This window comes from Hylaeus volcanicus, chromosome 2 (assembly GCF_026283585.1).
Source record: "Hylaeus volcanicus isolate JK05 chromosome 2, UHH_iyHylVolc1.0_haploid, whole genome shotgun sequence".
In the NCBI taxonomy this organism is placed as follows: Eukaryota; Metazoa; Arthropoda; class Insecta; order Hymenoptera; family Colletidae; genus Hylaeus; species Hylaeus volcanicus.
In genome coordinates, this window is record NC_071977.1 from 18,365,605 (window position 1) to 18,377,657 (window position 12,053).

General features: G+C 35.8%; 1 protein-coding gene and 1 long non-coding RNA gene across 2 annotated transcripts in view; one reads left to right on the plus strand and one right to left on the minus strand.

The window, feature by feature from the left end:
• Window positions 1-10,696: 10,696 nt before the first annotated feature.
• The window catches only part of LOC128872839 (uncharacterized), a 5,871-nt gene continuing 4,514 nt past the window's right edge, over window positions 10,697-12,053 (minus strand). Inside the window, exon 3 of the long non-coding RNA XR_008456264.1 lies at window positions 10,697-10,826. This is a non-coding gene — a long non-coding RNA (uncharacterized LOC128872839). The remainder of the gene's footprint in view (window positions 10,827-12,053) is intronic.
• Window positions 10,825-12,053, plus strand: part of LOC128872838 (zinc carboxypeptidase-like) — an 8,565-nt gene continuing 7,336 nt past the window's right edge. The window contains exon 1 of the mRNA XM_054115919.1: window positions 10,825-11,520. Within this exon, the coding sequence (XP_053971894.1) occupies window positions 11,140-11,520 (381 nt within the window). The 5' untranslated portion in view covers window positions 10,825-11,139. The remainder of the gene's footprint in view (window positions 11,521-12,053) is intronic.

Here is a 12,053-nt window from a genome sequence, read left to right on the forward strand (position 1 = left end):
AAAATATGTTTCATTTTAATAACATAAAGCATAAAATAGAATACTTTCCATAGCTCTTAACCTGAAAATAAACTATACAAATATGATACACAGATGGAGGAATTATTTCTTGCGATTGAAGAATATCTCTTTCCATCCCTCATTTTATGAAAATTCTTATTGAAGATTCTTAATAGAAGTATTCATTGAAGAACTACATTGAATGTATTTTTATAATCCAGAGGAAAAGTACTTTGTTCGTTTTAGATTACCAAAATAAATATATATATTCCGAACTATGGCACAAATATTTTCAGTGTTTTTCAAATAAAATATTATTTGAAATATTATCTTAAACACTTTTTATAACAAATAAAATATTTTATTTTTAAAAATACATGCATGATACGAAATAAAATATTTATTTACTGTTTATTATTTAAAATATGTATTTTACCCAGCTCTGATTGAGAGGCAGCATTCATTCATATTCCACAAAGAATTTAATTTTTTATATCCATATGATCGTATATGCTAACAAATATGCGCGTAGTAACGTGAAAGTTTTCAGGCAGTTTGTGATGACAATAATAGTTTCATCATTCTTTTGTATGATATAAATTGTATGATATAAATAGTTTATATATTATATAAAAATATGCAATAAAATGAATATATATTTTCACATTATTCAATATCATTTTGATGGTGAGTTATTTTTAAGCGTTAGAGTTCCACAGCATAACTAAATGCAGAAAGTATGTCGTTAGAACAATCTACACAGCTCGTATAGATTATTATAGTAAATCATGCACGTTAAGTCCTCGTGTCTATTGTCTTCGCTTGCATAAGTGGCACCTGGACACGTGAATGAGCTTGAACAATGAACACGAAAAAATAAGATTAAAATTCATAAACTAAATGTAGCAGTTATAAATAGTGCTCAACGAGCCAGCAAACTTTTATTCTTTATTCTTTCACTTTCAACAAAAGTGACTCGATTTCTTATTTACTTAAATTGGAAAGTGAATCTTGAGCATGTACTAATATTGAAAATTTATTTATACAGTTATTCTGATCAAAATTGAATTCTTGTAAAAGGAGAAATAAACACGATTCTGCGATGGAAGAATTTGCTCGGAAAATTTCAAATTTAAATATCATAATTCATAATAATGTCAAGTGTCGCTACCGTCGAATGATTATAATATCAACATAATTTCTCGAAGGATGACGGACAGTTTCCGAATCGAGAAGCTGCAAAATAAAGCGACTGTTCACATAGGACTGAAAATGCTGGTACAACCGTGATGCTCTGAAAATAAATTTACGGTGCGTAATAAATAGAACCACTGTCTCGCGTGACTGAAATGGAAAAGAGAATCTACGTAAGTACAATACTTATGGTACTCGATATCACTGCGCATCGAGCAAACAAACTATGAACTATAAAAAAACGCTAACTCTACAGAGATTGTGTTACATAAAGTCAGTGTCACGAAACTGAAGTGTCAGACAAATGTGATCATTATTTGTATGTTTCAAAACAATTCATTGAAAAAGAAATAATACATTAGCAATCTACATTTTTTATAATTGTCAGCATACGCAGTGCCGTCCTAACATATGGGCACGTTGGAAACTTACCAATAACTACTTTCTTTATTTGTTTGTTTATTAATATTCTGCAAAGAATTTACGCACTTTGGAACTCCAGGTATAAAGTTTAGATAGGTACAAGGACCATTTATGGTACGATTCTGATTGCAATTAAATAATTATCATCAATTTTTGTACAAGGTTTACGGTTACGACATCGTTAACACTCGCTTTATTCAGTCGGTTTTTAACTTTCTGGATTAATTTGCGCTTCTACTAGCGGCAAGTGAGCTTCAAGAATCAGCCAAGAGATAACGCCACTGGTATCGAAATTTGTAGTTTGCGTTGTACCGACTTCGAATAATGTTGATAACTGTTTAACTGCAATCAAAATCGTAACAAAATCAGTCCATGAATGTTGTCACTCATGTATACTTTATCCCTAAATACTTTATCCTGAAAGTTAACAAACTGTTAGTCTATACTTTATTCTGTGTGTGATAAAGTTTAAAAATTGTTTATAGAAAGTTAATAAATCATCGCATAAATCGAGTGGTAACGATGTGACCGTAAATCTTGTATAATAATTGTTTATAACTATTTATTACCAATGAGGATTGTAACAGGATTGGTCCTTGAATGCTGCTAATAGTCTATATTTAATTCTGAGTATGGCAAAGTGCACGAATTATTTACAGGAAGGTAACAAACAATCGAATAAAGCGAGTGTAACAAGACTTATTATTTAAACAATGATGAGGAATATGATTTTGCTGTGATATTAACACAATAAAATGAAAATGTACTCATATTGTCAAAGTTTTAAATTGACAAATTATGTGAAAGTCTGCGAAAGAGAAAGTATGGGTATTGATGATCTGAGAATGCTTTGCCTGGCCACGCCAAGCATTTGACTTCTAGGGCACGGACATCTAGGCAAATGTATAAACAGTCTCAGTTTGTGGTTGATACACTATTTAGCTTCTTCATTTCACCGCCAAAGTGCGGAGCAGTCAGTTTACATGAGTTGTCATTAGGGTCTGAACGTCTGCACTGTTGAACACAGCATTTTAGCTGCGCATAGTTGGAAAGCACCGAATTTTTCATTGTGTTATACAGTGTCGCCTTTGCACTTTGCTGGAAAGCACCTTCATGTACTGGCAGCTCATTTCGATTTCACTTCTTTTTCTACTTTCTTGAATTTTTTTAAGGGGACCTTCTATTTTTCTATGATTACTCTTTAAGTCCTCCACTTTTTCATGTACTTGGCGTAATTTTTTTAGTTTTTTTGAAGTTTTTTATAGGGATCTCACTTCTTTTTACAAAGCTAATTTCTATAGTGAATGACTTGAAATAATAGAAAATGGGAGATCAGTTTGAATCCTTTAAGGTTTCAAAAGTACGCGGAACGCATTGCAGGAAGTCTCATTGCAAGAAATTTATGAAAGAAAAAATATAATCACTTTATCAGTAACATTTAAATGCAACAAGACTTTCTGTCATGTGTCATGGGTACTTTTGAGAAATTAAAGGATTAAGTTTGGCCTCTCTTTTTCTATATTATTGTAATACAATAAATTATGTGTTACAAATAGTGGATCTCTGTTCATTTTCTCATTATTTAAATTTCTTGCAACAAAACTTTCTCCCATACATTGTCTGTACTTTTGAAAATTCTAAGGACTGAAACTGATATTGCAATACGATTAATTGTGCATTACAAATAGTGGATTTCTTTTTTCATTTCTCGCTTTATCTTTAACATTCGAATTTCTTGCAACAAGACTTTCTGCCACGCGTTCTGCGTACTTCTGAGCTTTATTCTAATACAATAAATTATGCGTTATGAATAGTTGATTTCTTTTTTTCATTTCTCACTTCATCTTTAACATTTAAATTTCTTGCAGTGAGACATCTTGCCATGCGTTTTGTATACTTTTGGAAACTTAAAGAACTGAAGCTGGTCTCTTTCCTATATCTGGCTTCAGACACATTATGTATATTGTAGACTTTATGCTTACTATAATAATAGACAAATGTATTTTTATTTTTAACTCTACATTAATTTGCAAGTAAAATAAGGTTTGTATGTGTTATTTACAAATAAAATTAATGTCATATGAATAACGCACAATTTATTATATTACAATACCAGATTTAGTCCCTTAAGTTTTCAAAAGCACACAGAACACATGGCAAAAAGTCTTGTTGTAACAAACTTAAATATTAAAAATGAAGTATGAAATGAAAGAAGAGGTCTACACTATTTCTAACCCACAATTTATTATATTATAATACCAGTTTCAGTCTTTTATGTTTCCAAAGTACACACAACGCATCGGAAAATGTCTTGTTGCTAGAAATTGAAATGTTAAACATGAAATGAGAAATAAAGAAAGAGATCCACTATGTGTAATGCACAATTTATTGTATTAAAATAAAATTCACAAGTATGTAGAACGCGTGGCAGAAAATCTTGTTGTAACAAATTTAAATGTTAATAAATAAAGTGGGAAAATGTACAAAGAGATCCACTATTGGTAACGCAGAATTTATTGTATTATAATTCCAGCTTCAGTCCTTTAAGTTTACAAAAGTACGCACAATGCATGTCAGAAAGTCTTGTTGCAAGAAACCAAATGTCACAAATGCAAACTGACAGTTACAGGTTAGAAATGAACGAGCGGCATGAGTGACAGCCATATTACAATTCCGACCGACGAGCCTTGCCGACTGATTCCGAGAGTCGACAAATCGACGAATGGTCTTAGCTCCTATTGGCTAAGTGTTGACGAAAAGAATAAGAATAAGAATAAGAATCAGAATCAGATGAAAAATCTACAATTTCTGACTGATTCATGACATGATATTATACGATATCTCAGTTGTACATAGACCGATTTTATTGATTTTGGTTTTATTAGAAAGCTTATATGCGATTTACATTAGAAAAATGCCTTTAGATTTAGAAAATACAGCAAGTGTGACGAGATATTAATGACAGAAGTTTCGGGTTAGGTTGGAATCGCAGTTTTACGAGTAAAAGATACGTGGTAGCGCCAGCGCCAATATACACGGTGGCGTATAATTTTTCATGTACTTGGCGTCGAGACGCTACCGCGTCTCTAGATTGTTGCGTATTGTGCATTCTAGATTTAACGAACCATCTCGACCCTCAATGACTTCTCAGGTAAGACGACTCAGTGCTTACTTGAGAGTCATAAAAGAGGGTAAATTCGGAACTTTCGGGCCACGGGGCGCCCTGACCATGCGGCGGCCAACTGTAGGGTTTGGCCATTTATTGCCTTATTACGCGGCAGTACGCGCCGAACCGAACGTAAATCTTTTACTTAGATTTACAGCACTTCCAACGCGGAATCACGGGGCGTATTATTGCGAGTTATTCCAACAGGAAATGAAAAGATGGGTAGGAGTTAGACAGAGTAATAAACATAAGCTCAATTGAGCCACCAACGAAGAAATTTAATGGCTCATTTAAGGAGAAAACCTTTCGGTAAAAAACCCCTTGATGAATTATACATCAAGTCATTCGGTACAAATCACATACAATATCGCACTCAGAACGGAAACGAGTCAGAGATCGAACTGCAGTGAACCTATGTGTGTAGTGTGGGCGACGCAGGGGTCGGTGGTTCTCGCTGTGTCGGAGAGACCGAGCATTGATGATGCAAGGCGAGCTGGATCGTCACAAGTGTTGATCGACGATGCGATCTTGTTTAGAACGGTCAGGATGTTGCTGGGAACGTCCTGCAGAGCGATCGGCCGATCGGCTTTGTGTGAGATTAGACGTAGGCGTGGTGGGCTCGAATCCCGAACGGGGAAGGAGATGAGAATTGTACGATGCGATTGTTGTGTGCGTTATCACGCAGCATTGGTGAATCGATCACCTTGAATGTGCTGTAGAAACGAAATATTGCGGTAACACGTCGAAATAGTTCGAGTGAACGCGATGAGTTGCTGGATGCAAACGATATGGATTCGCGTGGATGCGAAGAACGGAATTCTATGGGCAGATGCCAACATAGAAAGTGAATTATGCCTGAGCGTGGCTCGTTGACATGAGAATCCCTGAAGAAGGTCAAGAGATGATTGTTAGGTTTGAAGGGAAGCTAAGAATGTGGACAAAGTCCGTCGAAATGGCGTCGCCACGTGATGGTACGGGATCGCGCACACGAAGTCGTATCCGTGTCGCGTAGGGTTTCGATAGCGAAATAAAGCAATTAACGGATCGGGCGTTGTTGAATCGAAGAAATAACACGATCCGTGAGTCTATTGAACGTACAAACTCGCGGGATAGCAAGGTATAATTACACTGAATGCGTCGACGGAACACGTGTGTTCGCGGGAGCCGGCGAGAGCCAAGTGTTCGAAAAACGTAAGGGAAGCCGCGAGGCTCGTAGCATCGAACAAAAGAAGCGATGTTGCTTCATTTGTCGATTAGGTGTTCGCGCCGCATGGCGTGGCGATCGAATGTAGGGAGGTATGCGTTCTTTCATCCGTTTTGGAGATGTCGCGTTAATCGCTGATATATGCGAATTAATTCGATTGGTTTTCCGCCGAATCCGCTAGGGCTCGACGGAATAATGGGTGTGTTTTGGGAAATAGCGAAAGGAAGGGGAAGTCCACCCTCTCGCTAAGGAGGTTCCTGAGGTCGATCACGAAAGTCAGTATCTCACACGCTCTTCTACGAGTATCTTCAAAACCCTCACAAATAATGTAACGAGTCTTCGACGTACTACTCATAGTAATGGGCCTTACAACCCCGCGGATTCGAGTATTCTAATCGCGTTGTAGACGGAACATTAATGTTTCACGAATTATTTTCTCGATGGATTCAACGAGCCTTCGAATTAAGCGTCACGGGGTTGTTGTTCGCCCTTCTCCTTCTCTACTTCGAGGCGCACAAGCGAGCCGCGACCCTCGACCGACACAAGTATTAGAGAGGTGAGAGCTTATTCTTCGACGATCCTTCGGTCGGTATGGATCTCGCGATCGCGCGTCCGCGTTTCGCGTCCCTCCTATTTTTGCTTGTGTAGCTTCCCTTAGTTATCGTAGCTTGGTATTGGTTGTGTGTATCTTAATTTGGTTTAGTTAGTTTTAAGGCATGCGTGTACGAGTGTCTGTCCTCTGGCAAATAATTATTAATCATTTGTTCAACAATTTTGTTTGTTCATAGGTCCATATTGGACTCGCAACTCCGTTCTTCACTTCGGTCACTATTACTTCATGTCATAAGTGAAGTGACCAACTGTGTAACTGAAGAGTAAGGTCGGTTGCCGTCCTCCTGGTGGATCTGTATTCGAGAGGAAGACAATCGGCATCTCCGGATCAGTTCTCTACTCCCTGTATCCCGTCTGGTGTAGTCCCAGGCTTCCAGCGCAGTGCAGTAAGTCCAAAGCGCAGTGCGACGGGTGCAAGTCGAGTCCTATCATGGTTCCCAGATGGGTGCAGGGTGTGGAGAATTGGTTTGGAGGCGTCGGTCGTCTTCCTCTCGAGTCCAAATCCAACAAGAGGAAACGGGACTGACTCAGTAAGTCCAGTTTCATGGTCACGTCGCGTCGCGATCTCAATGTAGCTTCCATTTAGTTCAAATAATTATTTGGCAGAGTCAGACTTAAACTTTGGAAATCACAAAGGGAGTTTGCTTTCTTTGATTTCCATGGTTTCGTACTTAGTATTAAGCTCGTCGACTCTATGTAGTGTATGGATCTACGTATGTATACTCTATGTAGAGGGAGATCGAAGGAATTTTGATTCCTTCTATCTTCGGGTCTCCGTCGCAGCAACCTCCACGTGGTGAGACCTGGTAATCGGTATTATTCGTGACGAACAATCCTTTGTCGCGAGTAATATCGAGCTAATGGCTGCGAACTTGTAATAAGATCTTTAGATATAAAAAGTGCAAAGTGTAAAGTGTAAAGTATAAAGTGAGATTAGATTTAGATTAGCAGGAATATAATTGGTTTCCAGAAAAATTCATTTGTATAAATTACGTATTAACCCTTTGCACTCGAGCGGCGCCGATTCGAAGTGACAACTCGAGCGGCGCTGCTGCGGCGCCCGAGTGATTTGAAGTCTTAAATGGTGGCGTAAGCTTTTTTTGGGGGGCATGGAAATTTCCCTGATCAATTCATACATTTTGTATAAACTAAAAAAGACCAAAAAGGGGGAAAAGCCATTGAGCCATTTGCGATTTCTGAAAACACTTGTCGAACAATTGAGAGGATTATATCGCCAGCAACGAGAGCAAGCGTCTACGTCGCATTCCGATGAAATCCGACTAAACGGGAAACTTCACGTAATACTAAAAGGGCCAAAAAGGGACTGAAAGGTTTATCCTGACCGTAACACGCCTGGAGGTAGGCGGGAAATTTCGTATTACTGTGGTACGCCTCCAGACAAACCTAGGATGCATCTTGGATATTGTTTTCCAAAATATCACACCAAAACTAATTACAGAGTGTAATATTTATCAAAGTTTGTTGTTTCGACATATAAATGAATAAACTGGTGAAATCTTATTATTTGTATACGTTTGTTTGTTTATAAATGTTTTTAAAGTACTTGTAAAGTGTTTGTCGAATTTGGCAGAAATCATCTGGAGTTGCTGGTTCGCGCAAGCGAAAAAGGCCTTGAGTGCCAAGGGTTAACATTAATAGATTTTTACTGCAAAATGGTAGTTAATTTTCACGACAAGTTGTGTATTTAAACTACAGATCAAACTACAACATACGTATTTTCTGAAATTTCGTTTTCTTTTGCATTACAAAATTATGTTATTTGTAATGTACTTACATTTTGTGCGAAATGGAATTCTTAATTACTGTCAATAATAAAAACAACAAAAATTTGATAATAAAGAAATCATCCCTGAAGAGGTTAAGAAGAAAGCTTGAGTGTAATAACTATGGCTGTATAGTTGAAACAGTTAAAACAAGTACTGATACTGCACTTTAGCACACCCTGTATGTAATATAGAGTTATAGTAATCTTCATAATTTTTAAAAAATCCTTCGAGGCACTTTCGAACATCACTAAAGACTACAATGTATTCAAATTTCTTCAGAAATGTCTCCGATTTCGCGTGGAATGAACCATAATCCATATACATTTTAACTAAGATATGCGAAACATATGCGATATGCAAAATAATTTCGGTGCGACGAACCCACGTCGTGACGATTAGTACATTAATAGCTCAGTCTCGACCTAGACGTCATACTTTAAACATTGAAGCTGTGTGTGTATTCGTATAGACCAGTTATTATATCAATTAGAGAAATTAGCAATGAGAAACATGGTAGTACAACTGTTTGAAAAAATTGCTAAACATAATACAATTGGACAAAGACAACAGTTATTACATCAATTAAAGAAATAAGCAATATGAAACGTAGTAGCAGAACTGTTTGAAAAAATTGCTGAACATAGTACAAACAGATAAAGATAACAACTGTTATATCAAACTGAGAAATTAGCATTACAGTAATTAGTAATAGAAACACGGTAATGGAAGTGTTTGAATAAATTGCTAAACATAATACAAGCGGGCAAAGATAACGACAGTTCTACAACCAGAAAGTTGTGTTGATATCGCTGTAAATTGGTATTAATTCCACGTAAGCGCGACTGTGTCTATTCGATAATGCCTCCATCTAACAAAAGAAGCGAAGGACGACGCTTAACAATGTTCACTGTCCTATTTAACATAATCGCGGTATGCAAAAAAGAATAAGGGATCTAACGAGAAAATCGTTTTTTTCACTCCTTCATTAGTACGCCAATTAATGGTCGGGGCTCGTGATTATCTGATTTCATCGTCTTCTTGTGTGTTCTTCCGTTAGGCTTTAATTATGGCTCGTTGCACTTGCAGTCTTTGCGGAGTCATGTAACTTCACGCATTGTTTATTCATCAATCGCGTTAACGCGCGCATTTAACGATCTTCGCGTAAACAATATGATTTAGAGAATCAATTGAATCACTGGGAACCAGGGAGATATGAACAGGAGGCAATAAACAAACAACAGATATAAAACGATATTGATAAGTGTGGGTACAAATAAGAATAGTTTACTATAAACGTTTCGATCATTAATCGTTAACAGTTAGACAAGAAAGTCACTGTAGTAAGGAAATTGATTATGAATTTATTTTATTTTATTTTATTTAATTAATTAATTCTAAATATAAGTACATTTAATTCACTTAATAAATTCATTGTAAATATTAGTACATTCAATCCATTTAATAAATTCATTGTAAATATCGGTACATACAATTCTTTTAATAAAATAATGTTAATAACAATTAGATATGGAGATAGAAATATTGCTGTAATTAAAATAAAAAGTGAATTTATCAAATTTACATTTAAAAAAATTTATTATATTCACGTTTGGAATTAAATTATTAATTAATATTTTGAATGAATCAAGTAATGACATTCACGTGTACATATGCTTTACCAAATTAATATTTAAATAAATAAATTAATGAAATTCACGTGTGCATGTGCTTTGTCAAATTAATATTTTAAATTAATGTGTTAAATTAATTGATTAGATTTTCCTTTTAAATCTAATTTGTCAAAATCACATTTGAAATGATTTTGTTAAATTATTATCGAAAATTAATTTATCAAATAGATATTGTGAATTACTTTATTAAATCAATACTTGAAATTGATTTCTTAAATTCACGTTTAAAATGAATTCATTAAATTAATATTTGAAATGAAACGAGTAAATCCACGGCTAAAATTAATATATTAAATTAATTTGGAGCACTGTCCTCCGCGAAAGTCGGGGTTCTCGATAAGGTGGATGTCGACAACCTCGGTTTATCGATATTTCTAAACGGTACCTCCGAGGTCTTTCACCATCAGGAGGCTTCGCTTGCCTGCAACCTCGCGAGAATTCCTGTGGCCCATCTTGCATTCAAATGTGTTTACCCGTATTTTTTTTGTTTACAACTTATCTCACGTACAGGATATATTTACCTCCTGCGGTCGCCTCGCGTATATAAAGACACGGGAGGATTCACCTGAAACGCGCATACCAGCATTGCATCTCGAGGAAGCAAGGTCGGTTTGGCCAAAGTTAGAACCGGTACGGGTGGATTTCCGGTTTGATCCATTTGTGTGAAAGCTGAACTCTCCCAGTGGAAAAACATCGCCCTCGCTGGACGGTCGATTTTATTAGAAAATCTCATCGAGATTCAACTGAAACTGTTTTTCGTCGTACCTATTATTCTCTAATTCACAATAAAAACAAAGTAATAATGATAAATGAGTAGAGATCGGAGAGTGACGATAAAGTAGTCGCGAGTAATCAAAAGTTGCGAACAGTGAATTGCAAAGCCTAGAAAAAATTGCAAAGTACAGGTACATAATTGAGAACTAGAGAGACTTACAAAATAAATTCAAGAACGTTGAATTTTTTAAATAACAAAAAATCATATTACTGGGAAAATGTCGTAAGAGTTTGCAGAAGTTCTGATAATACCTCTTGACAAGTTTCTTCTCTACATTTTTTTTTTAAATGAAATCAAACTGTACGATGAAAGTGATTTCGTTGTATTTCCTTGTTATCGTCGGAATAACTTGTGCCGATGATGATAAAGTGCGATACGATGGGTATAGACTGTACAAGGTGCATGTCACGGATGATACTAAACTCGAACTGCTCCACACAATGCGAGACAGCGATGGTTACGCGTTCTGGGAACGACCAAGGGTCAATTACACTGCGGATGTTATGATATCGCCGGAGAAACTTCAGGAGTTCATGCAAATCGCAAATACGTCGGAACTTGAACCTGAATTGATGATGGAGAACGTGCAGAAGTATATCGACAATGAAAATCCTCGTAGAAACGTGCGTGGCAATTTTGACTGGCTGGGATATCATCGATTGGACGTAGTAAGATCATAAGTATTATTTAAAAACAACGTTTACTTTCAGCATTTATCAAGAATTAGCATACACGCGGTGTATACAAACTTAATTTCTTTTAATTAATTGAAAATGTTACATTCTTTTGAATAATTTCGAGTGTATTCCTTTTAATATCCCATTTCGTAGAACTATCATACTCGGTGTATACAAACTTAATTTCTTTTAATTAATTGAAAAGCTTGCATTATTTTCGGTAACATTAAGTGTATTAATTTTATTTTAACTAAAAATTGATAATGGCTCCTTAACGAAATGCATGTATTATAATATTATCCACAATGTCATCATATTCAAATATACGATCTGACGTACAAGATTTATGATACCATACTATAACACTGTAAGACGATTATATTATAGAGCTATCCTATTACCATATTGTTGTACCAGCATATTTTTATTTTACCATATTGCCTTGTTATTATGCTACAAAATTGTTACGATTATATTTTATACTGTTATATGTAAAGCATGATGATAAGATATCGTAAAAAATG